The sequence below is a fragment of the Idiotropiscis lumnitzeri genome, chromosome 13, assembly GCF_059441095.1.
Source record: "Idiotropiscis lumnitzeri isolate Australia: NSW breed Sydney's pygmy pipehorse chromosome 13, RoL_Ilum_1.0, whole genome shotgun sequence".
Classification (NCBI taxonomy): Eukaryota; Metazoa; Chordata; class Actinopteri; order Syngnathiformes; family Syngnathidae; genus Idiotropiscis; species Idiotropiscis lumnitzeri.
In genome coordinates this window covers 15,973,256-16,000,135 of record NC_142403.1, presented here as the reverse complement: position 1 = coordinate 16,000,135, position 26,880 = coordinate 15,973,256, and the positions used below count along the sequence as shown (strand labels likewise).

General features: G+C 41.8%; 2 protein-coding genes across 8 annotated transcripts in view; one reads left to right on the top strand and one right to left on the bottom strand.

Annotated features, from left to right (window-relative positions):
* LOC148324700 (uncharacterized) overlaps positions 1–26,880 on the top strand; it is a 54,692-nt gene that overhangs the window by 8,755 nt on the left and 19,057 nt on the right. For all 6 annotated transcript variants that reach the window (XR_015846266.1, XR_015846265.1, XR_015846264.1 and 3 more), the window contains one exon: positions 19,048–19,172. Coding sequence is in view for 3 of the 6 variants with exons in the window: in XM_088312390.1 (XP_088168516.1) it covers positions 19,147–19,172 (26 nt within the window). In the remaining 3 variants the exon portion in view is untranslated. The remainder of the gene's footprint in view (positions 1–19,047; positions 19,173–26,880) is intronic.
* kita (KIT proto-oncogene, receptor tyrosine kinase a) lies at positions 599–25,540 on the bottom strand. Of its 2 annotated transcripts, none has more exons than XM_088312388.1 (21): positions 25,179–25,540; positions 18,045–18,299; positions 16,937–17,221; positions 16,727–16,866; positions 16,361–16,553; positions 15,090–15,279; positions 14,221–14,336; positions 14,002–14,116; positions 11,336–11,520; positions 9,316–9,422; positions 9,114–9,240; positions 7,217–7,321; positions 6,246–6,356; positions 6,006–6,147; positions 5,170–5,279; positions 4,954–5,084; positions 4,161–4,283; positions 2,958–3,069; positions 2,781–2,880; positions 1,814–1,919; positions 599–979 (listed from the first exon to the last, which is right to left on the bottom strand). In XM_088312388.1, the coding sequence occupies exons 1-21, from the start codon at positions 25,234–25,236 to the stop codon at positions 761–763; spliced, it is 3,030 nt and encodes a 1,009-aa protein (XP_088168514.1). In that variant the 5' UTR covers positions 25,237–25,540; the 3' UTR covers positions 599–760. The 2 variants fall into 2 exon arrangements, with proteins under 2 accessions (XP_088168514.1, XP_088168515.1); XM_088312389.1 differs by having other exon boundaries at positions 16,361–16,532.

Below are 26,880 nucleotides of genomic sequence, written 5' to 3'. Positions count from 1 at the left end.
CTATTTCTTTAACGTTTGATGTTCACCTGCTAAAGCTAGCCCGCTAAAGCTTTGCCTTTGCCCCCAGTGTCTTTGCAAAAAAAAAAAACACAACTATCTCCAAAACAAGCTCGTGTACCTTTTTCGCAACAATCAGATCGCAACATCTACTCAAAGAGGATCAGGCTGAATTAATAATAGCTTATAAAAAAAAACAGTGTCCCAGTAGCTCCATTTGAAAAGTTGGACCCTGAATAAACATCACCTTCATTTTGAAACATGTAATACTGACAATAAAAAAAAAAAAAAAAAAAGAAACAAAGCTGCACGATGGGATGTGTGGAATGACGTGAAGTGCCTGGAGTGCATTTTTCTTTTTCCGTTCCAGACAAAATATGTATATACAAGTCTAAGGAAAACAAAATGGTAAAAAGGGAAAAAACTTCAAAGACAGCTGATAAAACCATCATTATGATACACGTAAGCATTTAATATTGAGCTTTTTTTTTTTCTTTTTTTTTTCCTGAACTGCCCTCCCTTGAATGTCACATTAATAACAAAATTTTTTGTTTTGTCTAGTGCCAAAAGGGAGCAAAGTCGGGGGCGGCCAGTGTTGTGGTTTATTTTTTTTTTCCCTGCACCACAGGGGCAGTCTTTTTCAAGCATGCGACCAGTCTTTTTAACGGATGGGGACATGGGATGGCAGTGTTTTTTATTTGTCATAGTAGCAGAACATGAGAGGCACTTCTTTTAGGAGGCATGGGGACGGGGGGGAGGGGGCTCACACCCGCTGGATAGCGAGGCCTGTGCCTTCCAGGAAAACCTCGTGCTGGGCCAGTAAGGGCTGCGTCGGAGCGCTACTGCCGTTTGAGCTGGGCTGGAACGCCGTGTTTGGAATGCTGGGCGCCTCGTCGTCGTCCTCCTCCTCCATGGTGCTGGTGGCGGAGGAAGTGGCGTCTCTGTGCGTCGCCGTAATCTTAGAGCTGAAGTTCAGATAGATCTGAAAAAAAAAAAACAATGCTCCAATCAGCATTCATGGCGTGCTAAGAAAGTTAGCTTGGGCATCTTGCTGATTCGGTGGTATTTTCGTGGTCCATGCTGGTGTTCTGGTGACTTTGTCAGTTGGTTATTGCACATTCTCGATTTGGGCTCCGGAACTCTGGATTGCCCTATCGACCTACACAAGTTAGAACAGCTACCTGGCTACCTTTTTTTTTTTTTTTTTTTAATTTCCTCCTGCGGGGTTTAAGATGTGGGAATGTTGTTAATATTAGTCACTTGTGTGTATGTGAAGCCCTTTGAGACTCTTTTGTAATTAAGGGCTTTATAAATAGTCATGTTGAAATCTCGTTTTTATTTCTACACTACGACTATGCAGTTTGTCTCACACCCTCGTACCTGGATTTTTGCCTTGTTTACTGCCGCTTCTCCACTCTCGTTCCCCCCTCCCTATCTACTCGAAGAGGTGGTTGTAGTTGAATTGAGGTTTTTGCTGTAAGGATTCTGCATCGGCCTAATCCAGTGCATCTCGATTATTTTTCGTGACGCCCCAACCCAGACGCAAGAAGAAAATAACTTGCGCGACCCCCACCACCACTCACTCCCCGCTGCAACGATGAATAATAGCATATTTGTATCAAAACAAACCTACAGCATAGAGTTAATACTCGCTGCGCACAATGGGCAAGGCAAGCGCCACTGCCAACTACTGGAGTGGATGTGCAATTACACTTTATTGTAGTACAACGGGGAAAAAAAAGCATGTACCCCCGGTTCAGCATTGTATTTAAAAAATTTTTTTTTTTTAAATTCTGTCCGTTGTGTCAACACTTACGTGCTTGGTAGCATCTGACAACTGCTGCTCAATTCTCTCCACCACCTTCCTGAAGGAGGGCCTATGGATGGGGTTGGCGTCCCAGCAGGACCGCATGATCTGATACCTGGAGAGCAGTCACACACATGCTGATTCCATACTTAAAATTCCTAGCTTGTTAGGTGCTGCTGTTTTGGTTAGCTACTGAGTTGAAATGGGCCTCACTATTAATTTCCGCGCGAGGGTCTATGAATTGAGGTGATTGCGTTTTTATTCTGAAGTTGTAAAGAAATATGAGTCACCTATTTGTAATAATAATAAAACACAAGTGCTCGATTTAATGTTGGGTGTTTAGTCAAGCAGATGATGTGCCTGACAATGAATAGGAGTACTTTGTCTCGCGCGTTTTAGAAAACTGACACATCCCTTTGCGGTATGCTGTTTTTTTTTTTTGTTTTTTTTTTTTTAAATTGATTTTTTTTTTTAAAGTCAGACATCTAATTGGGGGTTTGGCATCTATTATCACATCAGAGCTAAATAAGATATGGTACAGTGCAGCGAATCATGTTTTGATCATTGTTAGTTCACTGATTGGTTTGGGAAAAAGGAAAACTATTTGAGGTTTGGCATTCATGATGCACCGGGATGAAGTACCAAGTAAATTGGGCCCACATGATGGCTGATAAAGCTTTACAGGGTTTATGTTTTCTTCAAAGTTGGTTACTTGGGAGAAACAACAAGTGCGTTTCAGGTCGGGTGTTCTTCAGGACGAAGCACCGTGCTCATGTTCAATTGATTTGTTTATTTGTGGGGGACTTGATTTCTAAAGTAGAGCAAGTTAATAGTTGAGGAGTTTCGTGCCAGTGAAACAGGATGAGAGTGGGCCGTCATTAAAATCTCACTTTTTTTTTTTTTTTTGATGTATTCACCACCATCAACACCTTTTTTTTTTTTTTTAATGAAAAAAATCACGTCCTTCCAGTCTTACATTTCACAAGGTGCAAACTCGGGAGAGTCCAGCCTGTATCCTTCTTTAATCAGCTTGTAGAACTTGGCGTCCACGGGCATTCCGGGATAAGGACTGTTTCCTGCATGAAGGATTTCGCTGGTCAGGAGAAACACGGAAAAACGACAATCGACGTATATAGAAGATGGAAGCGCATACCTAGCGAGAAAATCTCCCACAGGAGAATTCCGTACGACCACACGTCACTCTCGAACGTGTATACGCACTCGAAGATGCTCTCCGGAGACATCCATTTGACCGGCAGCCGAGCCTGAGTTGAAAATAGAGCCGTAGTAAATCAACCATTAAAATGTTAAAGTGCGAGAAGAGACTGCGATGTTCTGAAAAAGTTCTCAGAAACACACTAATGATTTGAGAAACACTTTTTGTAAAATCTGATAAAATATTTGCTGTTGATACGTCATTTGAAATGCTAGATTTCATTTGTGGCATTTTTTTGTTATTTAAGCCGCTTGCGGTTTGCGTTTTCTTGGAATTCAGAAAACGGCTGTGTGAACGTTGAGGTTGTAGTTATGCTGACGCCGTCAATCTCTCTGATGAGAAAGTAGCTCAAAACAGTTGAAGGCCCGGGATTTATTCATGTGGATGACATATTTTGGGCCCCGCTACTCTCACAGTGCAAACTGAATTTGATGAAATATTATGATTATGTAATCTTGTGACCCCGTATTGGTAAAATAAATTATGATGCAGTTGTTATGTAACAACATTGAGACTATTTGTCGATTTGGGGTACGGTGTTTATTTTTTCACCCTGTCTGTATTATTGTTGCTTGCTTAGTCGGGAAATTTGAGGTACAGATTTCCTTTTCAAGGGGACGTCACGCTAATGACTAATTGGGGTAGAGCGTCTATGACTCTTAAAATTACTATTGGAGGAAATTCTTTAGTTTAATTATTTATGCAGAGCCGAGGTGATGTCTCGATCATCGTTCATTGGTCGGTTAGCAAAAAAGACTTCCGTCATTTTTAAAGAGTGTCCCGTTATTCGCTAGCTCTGGCGTTTAATGAGCTCGCAATAAGGGGATCCGGTATTTTGTTTTAAGCAATGAATGTTTGTCAACAGCCAAAAAGATGACCAGTTGTCTTCCATTTAACTTAAATGGGACTTTTGACATGACAGTAACCCTCCACTTACTGCCACCTACAGTAATGGAGTGGAACTGCATCAAATGAGTTTTAAGCATGTTCAGTGCCATTATTGTTACCTTTTGAAATAGTATATTTTGATATACATGTGAAGCTTTAAGATATTTTTAAGTTCTTTAATATTCTGCTGTCCCTTGTCTTGTAAAATTTCAAAGTAATGCAGTATTCCTTTAAAATAATCCAGAGACTCACGTTGCCTTTGACAACGTAGTTGGAGTCCGTGGTGATATCTCGGGCCAAGCCGAAGTCACAGATCTTCGCCACTCGTCCTTGAGTGAGCAGGATGTTTCTGGCCGCGAGGTCTCTGTGGATGCACTGTGGAAGGGGAAAACACCAATGAGACTTGTTCTATGTGACATCAGCCAAGTATTGCGTATTTTTTTCCATTACAATCAGCTGACAGAGTTGACTCTGACAGTAATTAAAATTTTAACAGCGTGACATGCATTCTGGATACGCTTACTAGCGGTGGAAACACGAGCCGTGCAGAAATCAGATAAATCAAGAACTCTGCTTTAAAATCACAAAAGTTGTTTGGCCTTAGTGCAACATATCCGTGTCAGTTCTGAAACTGTGCGGATAGAGCATACAATATTTGAAAAATTACTATTAGCAAATCATGAGTAGGTCAGTTGGAGATAATCTACTAGAGTATCTGTATATATACTACTCTTAACTCATTTACTACCGTTGACGGCTAAAGACGTCAAAGATCCATTTTTTATTTTTTTTTTACTTGGATTGTAGTGAATGAGTTAAATACTATGGAACTCAAGCAAACCCAAGATTTATACCTCAACCGCCTCTCAGGTTTATTTAACTGTCCTGTGGCTTGTCAAATTTCCTGTCATTAGACTCAGTGGGATTACGATTTAATTCAATAGTGTACGGCTGTGAAATGGCATGATCAAAAAGTTCTGGATCAGTATAAATCAGTTTGTCGCTCATGATGAGGTATGAAAAATAGATGGATGCCATAACTCACGTTCTTGGAAGCCAAGAATTCCATCCCCTTGGCCACCTGGTAGGAGAAACTGAGGAGATCCTCAGTGTCCAGCGACAGGCCGTCGTCGTCGAACATTTCCCCTTCGGCTTCGCTCTCGCCGTAGTAACCGCCTGAGAAAGAGGGGAGAGGCGGCATTAAATGTAAATTCAGATGCTTTTTGAATTTTCTTTGAAATTCGAGAAATGTCCCACTCGCCTTTGCGGAAAGAGCTTCTCTTGTCCACGGTGGTTGATGATGAGGATGAGGACGAAGGCGGCTTGCCAGTGGCAGAAGGCCTCATGGTCATGTAGCCGTTCAAGCTGTCTCTGCGAGAAGAGGAAAGGAGCAGTCTGAGAACGAACCTCGAAACAGTCTACTCCCACGCACGTTCTGGATAGTAAACAGCACTTTGACGCTCCGCAGGACTCCACGCTCAATTCTGATTTTTGCAGTTCACATTTTGTTTTGACTATGAATGGTTCGCGGCCCATAATTATTTGGGGGGGCTCGGATTGTCTGAAAACTCGTCAAGTGTGAGCATCCTGATGAAAAAGTAAGCTAGAAGAATTACCCCCCCCCCCCCCCGACACTTGTTTAATCAACAAGCTCAAAATTTTGTGGATCAGCAAATCATAAGAATTCTTCTGGAATTCTTAATCACACCTTCATTGGAATCTCAACAAGCCCCAGACACCAGTTTCTCCGATTTAACGTGAAATTGGGACATTTCTGTTGGAACATGACGCACGAAAAAGTCTTGACGGATTGAACAGGAAGTCTGATATTTTACTTTGAAGCAATGAGCCAATCGGAAGCAGGTGTACTAAACCGATCGCTGACCATTTAAGGTGGGTGGGGTGTGGCGACAATGTTTGATCATTTTGACGAATTTACTGCGGCAAAAAAAAAAAAGTGCTTTAATATTTCGCTTTTGAAGGATTTTTCTTTTTCTGTCGGAAAACGTGACATTCAGAGTCAAATGTTCAGATGATAAACGACTTGCACTGTTTCCATTTGGGCAAAATCTTTTGAGAGCACTTGAAACAACTGACCCAGCAGTGACCCTCTGTGACATCACGTTGCGGTAGTAGCAGTCTTCATCCGTCTTGGAATAGAAGAAACATTCCCTCTTCCTTCGTAAAAAGTTGAGCAGGTCACCGAAGCAGCAGTACTCGGTAATCACCAGCGTGGGGCCTTTCCGCCACAGACAAACATGTCACATTTAATATGCGGGATAGAGGGCAAAGTGATTCCAAACATTCCCCCAAAGGTGAGCACAGAGGTGCCCCTACCTCCCACGGTGCAGGCCCCCAGCAGGTTGACGATGTTCATGTGGTTTCCAAGGTAACTGAGAACCTTCAGCTCGGACATCAGCGCCTCCTTTTCTGTGGCATGAGCGCTCGCTGTGGATGAAAACCAAGAAAAAAGTTGGATTCAACTTAATAATAGTTGCTAGTTTGCTTGTAACCTTGACGATTCCTAAATGAATCACTGCCAGCCCAGGTAAAATGAAAGTACGTGTATATCCGTCAATGGTAGTGAATGAGTTAAAAGAAAACAATCCGGTGATGTGGCACTTTCCGAAAAATATGACCATCTATTGATATTGCATTTTACTAAAAGCAACTTTTTAGAATACTATTCAATATTTATACTACACCGGTTGACTAGTTTACTCTACCTTTTGTTCCCTTACTTTTCATATGTTCTCACTTATCAATTTTTAAAATCATGTATGAGGAAAAACACAAATCCTCTTTTTTTTCCTGCCATGTTTTTTTTAAGCATAAAATGGTAGTAAATTAACAATATTTGTGATGCCAAGCCATCAAAAATGCTCAAGTCAGTAATTGCACAATTTTCTGTAGTTAATCGTGATGAATCACAATTTTCTACTTTTATTTTCTGCAAAGCTTGTAACCAATATTTACACGACCAAAAATATTGGATTTAATGAAAAATCAACAAAATGGAAAGTATATTTTGATTCCAAGACTTTTCTAAAATAGTTACGATGGGATAGGGTTAGGCCAGTTGCCGTTACTTGACGCTAACTTGAACCCGAACGCTGCACCCTTTTTTTATTTATTTTGTTTTTGTTTTTGTTTTTTTCCTGACCTTATTTTTATTGCGTTATCTCACCCTGATATTCCCGTCTCCGTTTTAATGTTACACATGTGATGTCTGACATCTGACTCCAAGCCCTGCGGCAGAGTTCCTCCCACCTCACATTGCAGCTCATCTTATCTCAACTCCAACGTACATTTAAGCATCTTGACCGCCACCGTGGTAACCGAGTCGGCCTCCGCGATTCCGTATGCCGTGGCTTCCACCACTTTTCCGAAAGCGCCGGAGCCCAATGTCGTCCCTGCAGACACACAAAGAAATCCAGAAAGCTGTTATTCCCCCTGCCCATCCTGTTTTTCCCTTCCTTCCCTTCCCTTCCACTGGCCCCCTGCCAGCATTACTGGGACAACACCAGTTGAGCCCCCGGGCTGTGTGCTCAATCACCAGGACGTGCAGAATCCTGTTGGAGGAGGTTGGCTAAAAAACAACACCCAGCATATGTCAACATTACGATGTTAGCAGTGAGGGAGGGAAGGTTTTTGTCATGTTTGAGCCCTGCGACTGCCTTTGATGGGCACCGCTGCCGCTTTCCAGCTCTGTCCACATGTCCTTCATTGGTGACAGGCGAGGGTGACGTCATGCCATGTTCAGGCTGCCATTACCCAGGCGTTTATCTGATGATGAACTCAGATCGCAGTTTCAGTAACTGTGGGTGTAGCGGTTGGTAGACAGTCTTAACTTTTTACCCATAGTCAGTTTGGCTAGACTCCAGCTTTCCCATGACCCAGAAGGGGTATTAAAGGATAAGTGAGATTTACTGTCCCAATAGAAGATGCTCAATGTGCGTATTTTGTATTTAATACAGAGTCTCCTATTCTCTAAACTGTGTGGAAAATGAATGGACTTTATGTTCCTGTTCATTCAAACAGTACGCCGTTTTGCCCGCAAAATGATTGTGCTCAGCAACAAGTCGCCAGGGCAAGCTTGTGATTTGAACACGAGAAAAAGCAGGCAATTCGGTTCAACTGCATTGCTAAGATGAATTTCATTTTAAACCGTGAAAACAAATCAGGATCTTTTTGCTGTCTGTGGAGTCAGAACGTGTTTTTTTTTTTTTTTTTGCCTTGAGCTGTGTTAAACAAAACAAAGAAAAAGGCTTTGTCGCATTATTTTTGCATGCTATTTAGCCATTGTGTGACAAAATGGGTAAAATGCCTGTAAAGTGAAAATAAATACAGTGGAGCCCCGCTATTTGCGGGAGCTGCAGACCGGGCCAGCATATGTATATTATATATACAATAAAAGTTTTCCAGGAAAAAAAAAACGGGGGTCAACTGCGAAAGAAGGAATTTTTTTTTTTTAAGTATTGAAAAAAAACAACCACATCTAAAGATGAATTTGCGTGTGCCGCTCAAATATTGCGTTCCACAGCATAACCTAAAAAATGGAGCCACCTTGATTAAGCTTCTAAAATATGTACTTGAAGCCTCCGATGGCTTGAATGCATCCCATTGGTCATTGTGGGGCTTTTCCACAGCGTGACAACGAGGCACTCTAAAGTGGCTATATCAGCCAAAAGTCCCTCTCCACCCTCTCATGACAATCCTATAAAAGAAACAAGTTCACCCTTTCTCACGCTAACGTGCCGGAGAATTCAGATGCTCTGAAACGGCCATGTCAGCGGAATGGCATAATTAGCTCGGATGTCACAATAGTGCCAGATAACAGTTGATCCCACCGACAAGGGTGAAGGGAGGGCAATCTCTGAATTCACTTTAGGGAATCTTAAATAATTTTGAAAATCTCAGATCGCAGCCTGAAGAGGTCAGTCGCGCCATGCTATCATTTCGACACCGGACATAACCTGAAATCTTCCTGCATCTTAAATGACTCAGCCTTGAAACTTGTCTACATCCAGCTGCGTAATTTTCCCCATATGTTGTCTGCAGTTGTTTCTTCCTCGTTCCTATAAAAATGTTTGCCTTGAGGCCCCAGGCTCGTCGCAAGTGCCATGTTCACACTATGCTCGAAGACACGTGCCGCATGCTCGACAAACATGTTACACGACTGTGTCAGGAGGTCCGGTGGCTCACCGAAGCGCAGGTTGTTTCTGGGAAACTCCCACTGGTGATCGTACGGTAGCTGGGTGGGGTCAATGTAGACGTAGTTGTTACCGTGGATTCCCTCGATTACCTTCCACTGAACTTGGTATTTAGGTTTCTGGAACAAAACAACCACAAAATATCATTTCCAACTGATACTTTACGTTGCGCCATGAATAGCACCAGTAAATACCTGCAGGTACTTGTAGAAGAGCATGATGAGGACTAGGCCAAGGATGGAGGCTGCTGATACCAAGCCGATCAGCAGTGGGGTGAACAGATCGTGAGGAACGGTTCTCTCTGTAAAAAGTATTTGGGATATCTATTAGTGGCGAGGTAGTTACAAGGACTCCAGCAAGTCACTTTCTGCTTCCGTCGTGTCAAAAACGGTGTGGCTCTCGGGAATGAGCGAAGCCGTGTCCGTTAGCTATAAAGCTAGTCATCTGTGTTCACACCCACAACGGCGCAAATATCGAAAGAAAGAAAACGCCACCGATGCACACGGTTAGACTAGGCTAACTCTTTGCATTATACCTTCTCAAACTGAGGTGTACCATGTCGAATCGAATCCTAATCCCAACGAATCGAACCAAATCGAATCGTTCCACTTTAAAATGCACTGTCCTTGAATCATGATTAAAAGCCCCAAAATTTCCAAATGTCAGCCAATTAATCATCTGCCGCTCACCAAACCAAATTGTGCTGTTGTTGTTTTTGTCTCGCAGACAATGTCACAGTGAGGGTCAAATTTTAACCATGCAAATATGATTCTGTGAGTCTAGTGATTTCATGTTTGAATCATTAAATGTTCAACAGGCGTAAAACAAATGTCGTGATGGTGTCGTTGTCACCTAATATGAAATTGTCAAAATATTGTGTGTGGAAAAAACAAAAAAGTGAATGTGTCCCATCTCAAAATATTGACTAAGAACACAATTTAGAATGAATTTACCCGTCGTCTCCCATAAACCGTTTGGTAAACAGGAGCCAAGCGAGACATGATTGGCTGTTATAAGATGTGCAGATAGGAATTAGATGGAGTCCATTGTTTACTTTATGACTCCAAATCCATGCAGCGTCATAACGGCTTCCCCATCTGCCGCAATGACAGCGACCACCAACCCCCCAATTTCCAAAAAATAGCTGTATGGCCAAAGTCGGCGCGAGGCACCAGCGAGGGGTAGGCTCTCCCGTCTTGGCCGAGGCTAGGAGGTGTCATGGAGCACACGTAGCGCTTTAGAAACCACTGACGGGTTTACCGGCGGATTTGTTCTTGCAGACTTGGCATTCTCAGATTTGAAGTGGGGAGAAAGCTCCTTATCTTTATAAAGAGCTTATTACACACCAGTGGACAGAGGAGCGAACAATAAGGCCAGGCCAGGCACGGAAGCGGGACTGAACATATACGACTGACTCGCGACAGCTGTAAAAACACAAAAGCACTCTTTGTTGCCGCAAAAAAAAAAAGAAATTAAATAAATAACAACAAAATTGACAACCGTCTAATCTTGAATTTTGGAAGCCACTCTAACATTCACCGTTTAAACATTAATATGAGTACAAGGAAATAAGAGAATATCTATAAATGATTACATTCAGATAGAAATTGCACCAAAATAAATGTTTAGAAGCAAAGAGTCTTAAAGATTAACTGCAAATATATTGACCGCTAGCTTTCTTTAGTTATACGTGAAAATATTTCTAGAAATAGCTCACAAATTTTTCAACTTTTTGTAAGTAATCAAAATTTTACATGTATCCCTTACAAAAGTCATCCCGTTTGAAGATTTCAGACTATCGAGCGAAACAAACAAGCCTTGCGCTAAGCAACTACAATGACTCATTTCTCTTTAATCTCAGTAAATTAAACGTACAAAGGAAGGTATGTCTTAATTGGCTTGGATTTGTCCATTCGTTCACCGATTGCACCATAAAACCGACGTCTGAGTAAAATTTGCTGCGGCACGCACTATTCCAACAAAGCCTCACAGCAGCTGTAAAAACAAGACACCGGATTTTCTAATTAAAAGCCTTGTAGACAGCCCAAGAAAACACACGCCAAAAAAAAAAATAACAACTCCCCGGAAAGTTAGTGCGTCTCCATCAACGTTGGTTCGTCTTTGCCGTGAACTCTTGGTGAGAAAGCGGTCCGCAGCATTATCATTTATGAACCGTACATGCAGGGGTTGGTTTGCGTTTACGTCGTGGCTCACCACTGATGGAGAAAAGCGTGTAAGCCTGCTCGCCCTCCACCGTGGCCACGCACTCCAGCGTGCTGAAGCGTCCCCGGCTGACGTTCACTCGGCTCTCCACCTCCGTTTTGCCAAACATGGGGCTGAACAGCGTGATGGTGATGATGTCCGTCTCTTCCTGGGTGGCGTTCACCTGCTGCGAGCACCTGAACCGAAAGTGGGGCAACATTGAAGAGAAGGCTCTTAGATGTCGACAGAAATCTGGCAGGATCAGAAAACTGCTCATTAGTCGTCCAGATGTGAGCTTGCCGACTTGAGGCCAGATGTTGTCGAAACATCGCAACAAGGATTGTCGCTTTGGTCAGGCACGTGTGGACAATTTAGGCGCTTTTATCAGGACAATTTGTGTGGTTGTGTAACACAGCTGGTGTTAATTGAGATAATCCTATCCAAGCTCCGTTATGTTATGCGTTTTTTTTTTTTTTATGGCAGTTTTGCTGCTAATTATTTGACTATTTTCGCTTATTTGTGTTGCTAATGTATCATTGATGTTGTACCCATCCACGCATCAATCCATCTTATATTATTCTTAATCAATATCCATCAAAATTAAATTCTCAATAAAGCATGAAAAATACAAAATTGAGCAAACAGTCAACATTTTGGTCCATGTACAATCAAAACATTTTATTTTAATGTCTCTATATTGTCATTAAAAAAAAAAGCACTTTTTTTGCTCTAAATTTTGTCTCTGAAAATCATTGCAAGCATAGATACTTTTTTTTTTTATCTTTATTAATCAAAACCCGCATCATATTTTATCATATTATAGTTTTGAATTGGCTCCCAAAACTATTTGGTGTATATACAGTTAAAAAAATGAAGGTTCTATGTCCGCGTTACAAAAAAAAAAAAAATTACTCCCCACGTTAAACTTCTGATAAAGGATGGATATCTTCAATTTCTTCAAATGTTTTTCTACCTTTGGGTACAGTCACCTAATTCAAATTTATATATTTTTTAGTGTACAGATTGAAGTGAATCTTAATTTTTGAAGATAACGAAAATGTATTAAATGGGAGATGCACCTCAATAAATCTATTACTTTTTATTGATGCTGTGAGTCTAAACACATGTTATTGATAAAAAGGAGTCTGAGTGCCACACATTTCTATATAAGAAATCAGTTCCAGGGATTTGACAGTTAATGATGTGCGTAAAATGAACACCAGACTCAAGTTTTGACACCCGCGCACCACAGGGTTTATTTTAGGTCAAAGGCGAGGTCAGGTTTCTCTTCACTCACTTGCCAAATGATTAGGAGTGCCTTAACAAAAGGCAGCCAAGTCATTATGTTGGTTTATTTGAGTAGTTCACGCCAAGGTTTCCTGAGGAAGGTTTATCATTTGGGATTCGCAAATTGGTCAACAGTAAAGTAGTCAAATATTCTAGTTGCTCAATAAAAGTCATGTACTGTACCTTGAAATAATTACCTGTGGTTCACAAGGAAAAAAAAATTGTGGGGTAAAAATAGAGAGTCTTTGCATTTAAAATATAAATACGAATTTGCTACGACTGGTTTTGTTAAAGAAAATAGAAAAGGGTCTCTAATTATGAAAAAATCAACAGCAATTATTTGTTTTGTTAATGTTTTTTCTTTTTGGATAAAACAAAGTCAAATGTTTTCTTAGTTTTGTAATAAAAAAAAAAGAACTGCAGTAAAAGTGTATAACTTTCTCCAAAATCCCCGAATTTTGTAGTTTTTGGGCCGGTAAGACGACTTCTATCAAACGATGAAATATTAAAAAAAAAAAAAAAAAAAAAAAAAGACATGATCTGGTACACTGATTACCTGGGGTGAAAATGATCGCAAATAACATTATTAATAATATTTAATTACATAATTGATTTTATTTTTTTAATTGCGAAAAGTCAACAAAATTAAGTAATACAAACCGACACACCCAAATTAATATGGCTAACGTTCTTACCAAAATAATTTCATAACATGAACTGAACTATCCAGACCGAAGGGTTGCATGCTCCAAGCAGACCAGCAGAAACTTATCCATGCTTTTATCTCCTGTAGACCTATTGTAACAGTCTTCGTACTGGACTGCAGCTCAGGTCGTGACCAGAACTAAGACATCGAAACCTTACTCTAGTCCTGAAGGCTTTAAACTGGCTCCCAATCAGCTGTAGAATAGATTTTTTAAATTCTGCTACTGTTCTATAAATGACTCAACCCAGTAGGACTTTAAGGTCTGCAGACTCAGGTCAATTCGTGGAGTCCAGAGTTGAAACTAAACGTGGTGAAGCTACATTTAGGGGTTATGCCGCACACAAATGGAATAAGGTGCCAACAGGAGTGAAGTCAGGTCTAGAATTTTTTTTTTTTTGTCAAACATTTTGATTAACGTCCGCCAAACAATTTTTCTTTGATATTTTAGTAAATCACCTTTATATCCTTACTTTGCCTTTTGTTGTCAAATGTACAAATGAGTCATTTTTGTAGGCTACTGTTGTTTTCTCTGCTTTGCTTTGGAATGTTTACTTTTGTGTTTGTAAATGCTTGTGGGGGTAGTTTCTTTGCTTGTGTGAAGCACATTGAGTTGCCTTCTGTATGAAATAAAAATAAAACTGCCTTGCCTTGGTTATCACCTAGACCGTAATTGTTTGGTGCTCACCTGATGTAGGGCTGCTCGCAGTAGTACCACGCGATCTTGGGGGCGGGGAATCCTTCGGCCACGCAGCGCACTTGGCCGTCCACCGGGCCCTCGTGCGACACGATCTCGGGTTTAGCTAGTGAGGAATGAGGCGTGATTACAAATACAAGAAGTCAAGCAAATCATCTGGTTTAAAAAAAAATAAAAATAAAGAAGGAATCAAAAATGGAAGGCACTCACTGGTCACGAAGATTGTGAAGGTCTCGTTGATTGAGGCGTCGCGGTTGGAGGCTTTAAACATGTAAACGCCGCCTTCCAACGTCTTCAGGCGCACTAACCTCAGCTCGCTGCTGTACCTGAACACCGGAGGGGAGTGGGGAGGGGGTCGTTTACTTCAGTTGGGTTTTCTTTAGTTACCCACAGCATTTCCATTTTATTTGTTGTACACTTATTCATTTTCATGTGAGAAAAATGTTTCAACTTGTATTTTTTTATTTTGGAGGGGGGTCAATTTGACCTGCAATATTTTTATTTTCTGTGTTCTGTTCGGTTTAATAGAGAAAAACTACTTTTATATTTTTACTTTCGTTTTCATTCCCCCCCCAAATGGGTCGATTTGATTTGCAAATATCCATTTTATAAGCTCGACAGTTCTCAGTTTCCTAAGGAAAGTGTAATTTTAACTTTTCATTTGCATTTTTATTTTCACTCTTTTGTTTACTTGGGTGAACATTTTATATTTAGCACACTTTCCAAGTGAAAAACTGTTTAACCTTTATTTTTTAACATGTTAATTTTTTGGGTCGATTTGACCCGCATAAATGTTCTTTATAAAAATTAAAAAAAAAAAAACACTCGGAAGCATGTTACATACCGACTTATAATTTTATGTCATATTTCCCTTTTTGCTCTGCAGTAACAATGCAAACGCATTGTTTTCTTAGCACGCATTTGAATGGAGACATCTTTTTTTTCGGTTCAATAAACCCGAGGCACTCTTCACTTCTTCGTATTTGTCAAGTAGCTGTAAAGCCCGCGGCCAACTCCATGCTAAATTCCACCCTCGCCGGTTGTGGGGAAGGAGGTAGGGGGGCGGGGGATCTTCGCACCTGTAGTTCCGCGTGCTCTGCGTAGTGATGACGTGGTCGCTGTTATTCTTCAGCTTGTGGCCCATGAAGCTCCAGGAGAAGTCGCGGGGCTTGGGGTAAGCCTCCATCTCCACCAGCAGGGATAAACTATCACCCGCCCGCACGTGGATAGTCCTGTTGCTCGTTGACGTTACATTGATGAATCCGGTGTCTGAGAGGGGGAAAAAAATGCACACGGGGAATTATATGAAATGGAAATATAGCACAAATTCTGCCTTCACATGGACAAAAAGCCGGTAAAATACAGACCTCGCCGCAGGCTGATTACACAATGAACCTCACACGTGGTAACCAACCAAACTACGTTTTTCACTTTACTTATTTTAGGAAGAATAGAATAGAATAGAATAGAAATCCCTTTATTGTCATTGTACTCAAGTGTGCAACGAGATTAGAGAGAGGGAGAGAGAAAGCAAGGAATGTAAGAAGGAAGGGAGGAAGAAAAGGATGAAAGGATTGAAGGAAGGAATAGGAGGGACGGTAAGAAGAAGAAGGGAGTAACGAATGTTGAAGGAAGGAAAGTGATGGATGAGAGGAAGGAAAGGAGCAAGATGGGATGAATTGAAGGAATCTGTGACAGAAGGAAGGAAAGGGATTGAAGGATGGATAGAAGGGATGGTGAGAGGAAGGAAAAAAAGATGGATGAAAGGAAGGAATGGAACAGTGGAAGAATGGAAGCAAGAAAGTTGGATTAAGTGGCAGAAAGGAAAGAATGATGAGGAAAGGGATGAAGGGTGGGAGGAGGACGGAAAGGATGGAATGATGAGTGGGGAAAAGGTGGAAGGAAGGATGCGTGAAGTAAAGAATGAAGGAAGGAATAAAAGTAGAAAGATAGGATTCAAGGAGACAAGGTAGGATGGAAGGAAATGATGAAAGGGTGAAGGAGAAAAGGCCAAAGCCTGGATGGGTGGAAGAATTAAGGCGAGTAAAAATGGGAGAAAATGGAATTAAGGATGAAGGGGAACGAAAAATGGAAGGAACAGAGGAAAAAATGAAAAGAGGAATGAGGAAATGAAAAAAATGAAGGGAGGAAGGACGTAGTAATAAAGGAGACAAGATGAAAGACGGGAGGGAGGGATAAAGGAAGGAAGGCTACGAAGGAACCATGGAAGAAAAGAATGAATGATAGATGGGAGGAGGAAGGCAAGACTTTAAAAAAGTTAAAAAAAAACCTCAAAGAGAGCATGCTTATCATTTTTGGCGTTATCCCGCGTTTCCTTCCACGTACTCACCGTAAACGTCGAGCCACACTGCGCGCACGCTGACCCCCTTCTCATTCTCGGCCTCGCAGCGGTAGCGTCCGGCGTCGCGGTGCGCGGCGAAGGCCACGCGAAGGGTGGCGCTGCGCATGTGGTCGAAGTGCTCCGCCCGGATACGCGACGCAGTGTCAACCTTTGCTGGTTGCTGTGGATACCAGACGGCACCCTGTCAACGCCCAGAGATCTCTAGAGATTAACCCCGTCTGCACGGCTATCCTCGCCAACCACACTGACATGCACACACGCACACGCAATACACACAGTCCAGATCTTCAAGCTTTGACCCCTTCAACAAGGGGCGTCCAAACAGACTGGTAGGAGAATGCAAAAGTGTCTCACTGAGCTGGGCGGGGTGACCCACTTGAGCTTGATCTCGCCGTTGACATTGGTGGTGTTGCAGGTGAGGGCCAGACCCTCGTTCAGGGTGAGGATGACCCGCTCGGGCGCTTGCATCTCAATGACGGGGGGCGCCACGGGGACTGAGAGAGGAAACGAGGGGCAAATGACCACCGGAGTCCCAAGTACAAAGATGTCAAGAGCCACGGCTACCTGGCTTGACGGTCAGGTGGTAGTTATGCGAGTGTATGCGTCGCCCCCTCAGCGTGCCGGCGCACATGTAGCAGCCCTCGTAGGACTTTTGCGCATTTCGGACCACCACGCCTTGCTCCAGGCTGGCGGACAGGCGCAGGCCGGGAGGCAGGGCCGACCCAGAGCACGTCTCCAGGTGCAGGTTTGACAGGCTGGGATCTGTTGCCAGGCAAGGGATGGATGCGGCGTCGCCCACGCGGGTGAGGATGTTGAACACCATTGATTTCCTGAAAGGATTGTCAGGATCTGCCAAAACAAAACAAAAGCGCAGGGTGAAAGGGGGCAGATGAGTGAGCAGATGAGCTTTTTTTTTTTTTTCCCCTTGTTTTATTTCATCCAATTGAGACGTTTCAAATCGTTAGGTTGGATACGTTTGAATAGGGTTGAACTCTTAAATCTGACCTAATGACATATATATATATATATATATATATATATATATATATATATATATATATATATATATATTAATAAAAAAATGTGTGTGTTTGTATGTTAGATGGGGATGCGCATTTAAGTTTGCATGTGACTTCTCAAATTCTGATCAAATTTGTAAAATTATTGCATGACTTTGCGATCAAGCATTTTGGATAGGCGCTTATTGCGATATTGCTTTTTTTCGCTATCTTATGTATGCGTATATATCTCTGCAGCATTTCCCTTATGAAAAAGCGCTTTTGTGTTTGCTGCTTGCGAGTCGGGATTGTTCTGAAAGCAGCACATGATATCATCCTGCAGCGATGGCTGCGGGCCAAGGGAACGTGCAAGTCAAAACGGTCATGCTGCCTCTCTACCTGCACTAGGCCACCTGGCAAACATCGTCACATTCAAGCACACCCACGCCTTCACGCGTACTCCTGCTGACTTATTTCATGGCAAGAATAATTATAGGAAATCTTATCTTGCATTCCGGATATTCCAAGAAAAAAGTTGGCATGTAAATGTTTTATAATGAAAATATTCATGTCGTTGCAGGTAGGGGGCAGTATTAGTCGACAAAAATGCTAACAAATTGCAAATTTAGTTTTTTGGGTTTTTGTCGGCATTCTCTAGTGAGGCGTGCATCTACCGTTGACGAAAACGTAGATGGACGTCTGCTCGCCGCTCGTCCTCTCCAGGCAGACGTATCGACCCATGTGGACGGGCAAGGCGCGGGCCACGTGCAATGCCGACGCGCCCTCCGTCCGCCGCTCCCCCCGCACTTTGGGCCGCTCCTCCCGCTGCCACTGCATCTCCTTCTCACCCTGGCAGCGCAGATCAAAGGGCGCGTTGAGCGGGACCACCAGGTGGGGTCCTGCGGGGGTGATGCTGGGCTTGGTGTGGCCTGGAAGGCAGGAACATGGCAGAAAAATGAGCGGATTTTGGGAAATATGCAACTTTACGGATGACTAATCTGCACCCAGCTGGAGGGCGGCAAAGACAAACCACTCGCCCACCGTCGCACCGAGGGTCAATTTGGAGTCTTCAATTAACCTAACATGCATGTTTTTGGAATGTGGGAGGAAACCGGAGTACCCGGAGAAAACCCACGCAGGCACGGGAAGAACATGCAAATCAAACCCTGCACCACTCTCCTGCCCCTTTGTTCTCTAAAGATTCGGACTGGATTCTTATACAAGTAGACTTTTTTAAAAATGTATAATATCAATAAATAATAATTTCATGAATGGCAATGAGAGTGACTTCTGCCATGAAATATTTATTTATTGTGCTTACAGTGGAATTAAAACATTTGCGTCTGATTTTTGTTAAACATTGGAGTTAAATAAATGATTTCAAAACGTTTTAACAACATTAATGTGCCTGTACAGGTCAATTGAGAACATTTTTATATTTTTTTCGACGGGGGAAGTAAAAAACAAACAAGTCAGTTAATGATGTTGCACAAGTGTGCACACCCTCTTATTACTGGGCATGTGGCTGTGTTGAGAATGAGCTGTTCATATTCAAACTTCCGCTAGGCGGTCGTCAGCATCACCTGTGGCCATTTAAGGTGCCTCTGAATAACTTTAAATACATGTTGGATGCTCTAGTCGGCTTTTCCTGACTTTATGTCCTCTTCTTTCCCGCAGAAATCTGAAGCTTTTGTGCTAACACTGTTACGCTGCTCATAAAACCCTTCACCTCGACTAAAGCCCCAGTTCCAGTTGAAGGAAAAACAGCCGCAAGACATGATGCTGCCACTACCATGCTTCAGGTAGGGGCATGAGCAATATTTTTGCGCCAAATTACTTTTGGAATTATGGCCTAAATATTCAACCTTGATTCTGACATTTAGCAACAACACACTTGAAACATCCCAAATGCTTGTGTGAAAATGTGTTACGTGATATGAGAGGAAAGGAGAAAACTGATTGCAACATCACCAGTTGGCTAATTTACATAAAATTGCTCCCAGGCCAACTTCCTCCATCCATGAATTAGGCTGGGCGAAGATCCGCTATATATTTTTTTTTTTAATGCCTTAGTCAGCCTAACATGGAAACACTATCATGCCAAAGCCAAATATATTTTTTTACAACACCTGCAGTGTTAGTGGATGCACAGCTTAACATTATCGATGTTAACATCGCATAAGCGTTAACCCTTGAACTTTCCATTTAATCCACAAAAAAGAGATGACGTAGATAAAAAAAAACACAACATTTAAACTGATTAAAACACACTTTTTTTTTTTTTTAAAGTATACCTTACCGGTCAAGAAATGGTAGCTATATATCGCATCAGGTTAACATTGAGGATTCTGATTCTAAAACAACGTTAACTTGTCATTCCCATGTGACCTTATCTGTGAAATCCAAGTCAAGTCAAATCTATTTATACACCCCTTAATCACGGTAAAGTCACAAATGGTTTCACATGCCCACAGTTGTCAAATATTAATGACATCCCCTCATCGCAATACAACTTGACACATGTAACGCCACCACCAAGTCTGCTAGCTAAGTGCTAACACATGCCAAACAGAAATTAGTTGTTACAGTAACTACAAACATTTCAACACCTGCCACTTTAACAACTGCTAAAAACCCACCATAAAAAAAAAAAAAAAAAACAGCATTCCCCGAAAGTCCGCATTATTGCGAGGGCGCAAAAAAATCAACTGCAATGTCGTTAGCATTCGCTGTATGTCATTTTCTTTCAGGACAGTTAAAGCGTAAAGGAAACGCTCCAAGATCCGATTATTTTAACTACAAGAGTTGTCAATGCCAAAATCCTCCCAGACTTTAGAACCCATGACATGAAACATTTGTGAGATAATTATTACACCACAAACACACCTCTTTGACTCGCATCGTCATGCCGTATTTTGCCCCCTTTGCATTTTCACACATAAGGCAATGTCAGCAAATTGGAGGTGATGAAAGTACTTTGCTGACTCAACTCCTTCATGTTAGTAAAAAATAAAAAAAGGCACACATCCCACCCAAACACATTTTATACAATTTCGCATGTTGTTGTTTAAGAGCTAGCTTGCGCAGGCTCGACTTTTACAATGTGTTAGCTTTGCTAACGTGCTCAACTGGCTCGCCAAAAAATGCTGAATCAGCCAATGATGACAACTGTAAAATGACACCCTTCTTGTTATCTTTCAAATCGACTGTTAATTTGTGAAGAAGCTCACCACTACACCGATCATTCTTCGATAACATCAGATAGTTGTCTTAAATAAGACCATGGCTGGTTCGAGTTCTTTGATTTTCTTCTGCCACTGTTTTTTTTTTTAATACCCTAAGGTCTCAATCCATCAAGATACCACTTTGCTTGTCTTTTTGAATCGTAAAAAATATCAAACCTATTTTGACAAAGCGTGTAGAAAGTACATATTTTACACATTTTTAAAATTTTGTGAAAATAAAAATGTCGGAAAAGTCATACGCCGGTTAAAAAAAAAAAAATCGACTTAGTTCAGTAACAAAATATTTTGACTTTATTACTCCCCACCACCATTGCCCAAGCTTATTTTTGCGTATTATACGGATTTAAAGATGCAATCTTCAATCTGAACCTAAACAAAAGACTGTACCCGCATTAAAGTCGATAACACAACCTTTGTGGCGGCAACACTGCCACGCGGAGCGAGATGATGTTTTATAAACAGATTAAAACGATCCAGGACATAAGCGAGCCTTCACCGTCAACTTTACGCAATGTTTTCATGTCAACCGGTTCCACACAATTACCCTTGAATTAGTTTTTTTTGCGCATTTGTTACACGACTGAACTTGTTGACATTGAGCTCTTGAATGTCCTGGTGTCTTGTGGTCTAACTCTATGCCATGTGTGACCACCAAGAAATGTAAAGCCAGTATTCGTATTTTTCCCCAATCGGGTTTGTTGTAGTCTGGGAGGAGATTCTTGAACTGATTACCGTAGGGAAATCAGGTGACTTCCCAGGCCCTCCGGCAAGGCATCATCAAGACGACATTCCCAATTTAGAGAAGGGCATAAAAATCAATTAAAGATTGTGTGAATAATCATGTCTGGAGGCAAAGAAAATGCCTGCAAACAGCAGAGGCGCTCTTGTTTGTTGGCTTGAAGAAAACCGACGGTATTTTAATGTGGTTTTCAGCCAATTTTTATTTTTTTTTTTCCACCTTTGATTGGTTGGCATATTTGAAAGCTTGAAAGGCAAAAGCCGTCAAGTACAGAAGCCTGGAACTGCCAATCTGGAGGATTAAACATTTGCAAATGCATTCAAACATGCTTGTAGATAATAAATAAATAAATAATAAATGCTAAAAACTTTGCATTAGAGCTTCTACCACACTTAACTCATTCACTACCAGTAAAAAAAAAATGGATATTTGACGTCTTAAACCGTCAATGGCAGTAAATGAGTTAAGACTAAAAGTAGAGATGAGCGTTAGCTATTCAAGATATCGGTATCGGGACGATCTCAGCCTTATTTTTTTAGGTATCGGGTACTCTAGAGGCTGCCGATACCAGTCACTGATACTGAAAACATGGGAAAAAAAGGTGTAAAAGTAAGCGAATTTGGGTGAAATAGTTAACCTGGTGCTGGGTGCAAAAGGGACGGAGACAATGTTGGTTTAATTATTTCCGCTCAAGATGAGGCTTTGATCCGACTAAGGGTAAAAACTCCCCAAACCGATGAGTTAAAGCTATCAAGAAATGATTGACCAGTTTATCAGTGTAGCAGTATTTAAAAAATATACAATTTTAAGACCAACATTTTTTTTTTAAATTCACATTTGAAATGGCATAAAAATCAGTAAGCATCACCCTTCTCGTAAATTGTGAAAAAAAAAAAATCTCAAGACTTAACAGCAAGGACGCAAACGATAAGTATGAATGTTACCGTTTAAAGTAAACACGTACACCACCATTTGAGGGCTCATCTGTCTTGGACAGATTAGACGGCGGATGATCGGCAGCGACTGGCAAAATATTCTGTCCACAATCTACTAACCACAGAGTTAAGGGGGCTCTCTCCCCGCTGACTTTGGGGGAGCACAAGACGAGGTGTACCCTCAAGCGGTCGTCAGCCAATCACAAGGCACACATTGACACTCACATTCGCACATTCTGCCCCAATGTACAGTGCGGAGCAACCTGACCGAGTTCATCGCCCGTCTGTGATGGGAGCTCCAGCATGTCGTTAAAATTGCACAACACATCTGTGGAGCAGCCTTCACACCACAGCGCCACATACGGTATCCTGTATGTCGGCCGAGCCACAAAGCGGGAACGGAACGTTATAACCACAGTGGGCGACACGTTTTCCTTTCTAATCCGTTTCGCTTCAAAGTTTACGCTGTGCGATACCGCATCAATCTGCAATATCTGAATAGTCAAATAAACTTGATCGTCCGTCCATTATCTGAGTCGTTCATCGTCGCGGGTGTGCTGGAGCTTTTCCCAGCTGTCTTCAGGTGGTAGGCGGGGTACACCTTGAACTGGTTGCCAGCCAATCGCAGGGCACACATAGACGGACGGACAACTACTCAGACTCATAGCTAGGGATAATTTGGAGTGTTCAGTCAACCTACCATGCATTTTTTGGGGGATGTGGGAGGAAACCGGAGTACCCGGAGAAAACCCACACAGGCACGGGGGAGAACATGCAAAAAGCCCGGAGTTGGAATCGAACCCACGACTTCTGCGCTGTGCGGCTGACGTATTAATCTGTCGTCCCCGTGCCATCTAAACTTGATCAATTTAACTTGATTTTGTTCAGGGCTTACGTGCATGAAAATAGATTTGAGTTGTCGGTTTTGACAATTTCATGATGTGCAATTTCTGCACCTCACCGTTCACAAGTTTGGGCCGCATTTGGGTTCTGGCCAACCGATGTGACGTGTGTATACTTGCAAAGTTCATTGATGTGAATGCCACAGAATACTTTTTTTTAAATTAGGGGGCACGCTATGTGGCCCACAGCTGCCAGTTGCCCATCCCTGGTATAGAAAATAGTTTGAATTTCTAATGTGCAATTTCCAACATGCATTTTTGTTTGTTTGGGTATTCAAAACAAAATTTAAATAATTGATCAATATCATTTCATCTCTCATCTCCACCCATGGTCCGAATTACTGCTCTCCACGGTAACTGCTTGTACCTTTTCCCAAACCCGATAAGCAAACAAGCATTTTCCCAAGCTGTAAAAGTGTCATGCATGGACTAAAAAAAATAAATAAAAAAAAAAGCAGAACCTTTCCATATCCTTGTGTTGGAATCATCTCCACAATCAGCAGCAAAGCAGGGCAGGTGCAATTGAGAGGCTTTATAATATGTCTCAATATTTGCCTGGAGACGGTGAAAATGCCGAACTCACGCACAGACGCATTCACACGCGCACACTGGAGGAGGCCAATTTAAAATAGACAGGAATAATTGCAGCGCACTAATGTCGAATTCGGCCTCCTGTTGTTGCTGCACCTCTGCGTGCATAGACTGGCTTAAGGCAAACTTAACGGCGTCGCCCCGGTGCGTCACATGACAGGTAAGCCCAAACCTGCAGGTCAGCCAGCTGAGATATTCTTCCCCTGCACGGTGAGGCACTGACTATTTGACGAAATGCAGGAAGTCTGCACAAGTTGGCTCGCTTGGCTTTAAAATGCGGCAAAGTTATCTGCAGTTTTTCAGACCCCAATTTGTGAAGTGTTCCCACCCACACTAAACGACATCATGGATTGCATAATTTTAACGCAAACAACAGACATGACTTGACTCCAGTCCTGCTTGCTTGATGAACAATAACACATAATCATGTCATAGTTCTCTAAACGAGTATCGCATTGTTTGCACTGCGGCAATGTAAAAAAAAAAAATAATAAATAAAAATTGAATGAGCTCAAAATTTCAAGTTGGCAAAATAAGTTTTGCTCATGTAAAGTTTGGGGGTTACCTCAACAAAGTATACTTCATGGAACGAACCATCCCTTGTATTGTCAAGTAAAAACAACTCAGCAAATTGGTTTGGAGCAAACTTGCTTGCTTGTTTTGCTTATCAGCGGAACAAAGTAAATAAATGCCTCCGCATTTATTTACTCCTATTGTTAAACTTGTGTCAATAACTTTCCGGCTCGAGCTGCTCCTTTTATTGTCCGTTGGGTTGAACAAAGCGTTCTGACTCCGAATCAGTATAAAATGGCATCAAAATAAATCGATAGGAAACACTACAAGCAATTTTGACACTGATTTGTGTTGTTAAGAGGCGACTCACTTAAAAATAACAAGACCACTGCCCTGCAGTGCAACAGCTGCTCGTTTGCATGAAATCGAAAGGCTCGCTCTTTGTTTTTTTTTTAATGTGCGTGTGTGCATGCGACTTCGGCACACTTCTTCTTTCTCCCCACATTTTACTTTTTTTTTTTTTATTATAATTTTCTTCGTGGCGCCCTTGCTCGCCTCGTTTAAATAATGCAGGCGGCCGCGTTCGGTATCTGCGGGTGTCCTCTTGCCTCGCGTGTCAGTTATCGCTGCGACAAGAAGACCTCCCACGCACGCGCACGTAAAAAAAAAATAAATGAAAAATAAAATCACGTGTCAGTTATGGCTGCGACAAGAAGACCTCCCCAAAAATTAAAAATAAATAAATTTAAAAAAAAAAGCGAAACGCGTGCGTTATTGACGCGCGCCGTGCGTAAAGCCGAATTCCGTGGCGACAGCCAGCATGCAACAAGTGGCGCTTCATAAATTCCCGTCTTGGCAATTAGAAACAGCGTGGAAAACTCACCTGGGTGGAAGGTGAATTGCAACACGACAGACAGCAGCGGTATCAAGCGGTAATCCATAGTTAGAGTTCCATGGGTGTAGCTGCGCACGAGAGTCGGGGAAGGTGTTGGAGACGGACGGTAGCAGTGGAGCTCCACTACTCCACGATACTCCACTCGCGTGGAAAAAGAAGAAGGAGAAGGAAATGGTGCGGAGGGTGATGACGAAAAACAAGAGGTGCTCTTAGAAGTCTTCCAAAACGCAGATTGGAGTCAGTGGACATCGCCGAGCCAGGAGCGTGCGGTGCACGGCGAGCAGGTGTGCGTGACTGGCTCAGACTGCGCCGTGGACATGCTCTTGTGTCAGAGACGGTGTGCGTGTGCGTGTGCGATGTGTGTGTGCAGCTGACACGCTGAGCCGCAGCGCTTATAAGTGAGGGAGAGAGAGAGAGAGAGAGAGAGGGAGGGAGAGAGAGAGAGCGACAGACAGAAAAATAATTATTGGACTGATGCGAGGCAAGAAATACCACGAACATATTACTATTGCTCATAGTTATTTTGATGAGACTACTTTTCCGATTTCAATATTCTTTTATTCTTTTTCTAAATAAAAGACCCAAATTTCTTTCTTTTTTTTTTTTGGTGGGGGGTTCCTCTAAAATTTCCACTTTTTTTTACCCAGTCAAACCGTTGCATTTTAAACTGTTTGGATCATTAATATTTTTCTAGATTTCAAAATAAAATTCCACAAATAAAATTCTTTATTTCCCCCCCAAAAAACAAAAAAAAAAAACGGACTTTCCACCCATCTAATCGGATCGACAGATAATCAGCGCGTTATGCAAAATCCCTGAAATGAAAAAAAATTCTCGATCAGTCAATGACGTGCGTTATTGATCGAATCCGTAAAATAAGACCTTACAGCAAACACAATCTCATTGACGCCAATGACGTTCAATGTTGCCTTTGCGAATAATCCAAAAGCCATCATATATAGTTGGAATTTTTCTTCTCCCAATTTTCTTCCAATATTTTAAAAATTGGTCTGTTCTTTGATGATGAAGAGTGCATTTGCTTGCCACAAACTGTCAAAATTCCTTTAATACTCAAAGATTTCCAACTGGTAATTCTTCGCCTCCGAATAGGAAGCGTAGATTTGATAGCCAAATATTGCCAACCTGACACATGCAGTGCATGGCTCGGCACTTTAAGAGCACCAATGGTAAATAGTGGGCCTCCGAATAAGAAAAGTGCATTGAAACAGAAAAAAATGTCTAACTATTGACAAAGAAAAGTGCATTGGAATGGACTTTGGAAAAAAATAAATCCTGTTCTTTAGCTTGGTAAAGTGCATCAGAATGCCACTAAAATGCTCAAACTGGAACTATCTCATCTCTGCCTTGTAAGGTCAAACATTTCCGACCACTGAGATAGAATCACTTTGAATGCCACTTAGAGAAGTGAAAGCATTACTTCTCAACCTACGCCAAGGAAAATTAATTTAAATGTGGGACTTCCAACCTAAGATTGGAATTTCACGTGAAAAATTTCAACCATGAACTTTCAACCGCCAGATAGGATTGGAATGCCAATTGAATGACTCCAGTCGTGAATTTTGCAACTCCCGGCGCAGAAAAGAGCATTTGTAGCAGTAGAAATTAAGAATGCATTGGACGTTGATTTCCGTCCTGATTTTTATGTATTATTACTATTATATCTTTGTAT

Excerpts from the sequence above, each read along its gene's own strand:
- kita (XM_088312388.1), bottom strand. The coding sequence starts at position 25,236 with ATGGATTACCGCTTGATACCGCTGCTGTCTGTCGTGTTGCAATTCACC. Across the intron at positions 9,241-9,315 it reads TCTTCTACAAGTACCTGCAG|AAACCTAAATACCAAGTTCA; the intron begins GTATTTACTGGT and ends GTTTTGTTCCAG. Across the intron at positions 6,357-7,216 it reads GGCGGTCAAGATGCTTAAAT|CGAGCGCTCATGCCACAGAA; the intron begins GTACGTTGGAGT and ends TTTCATCCACAG.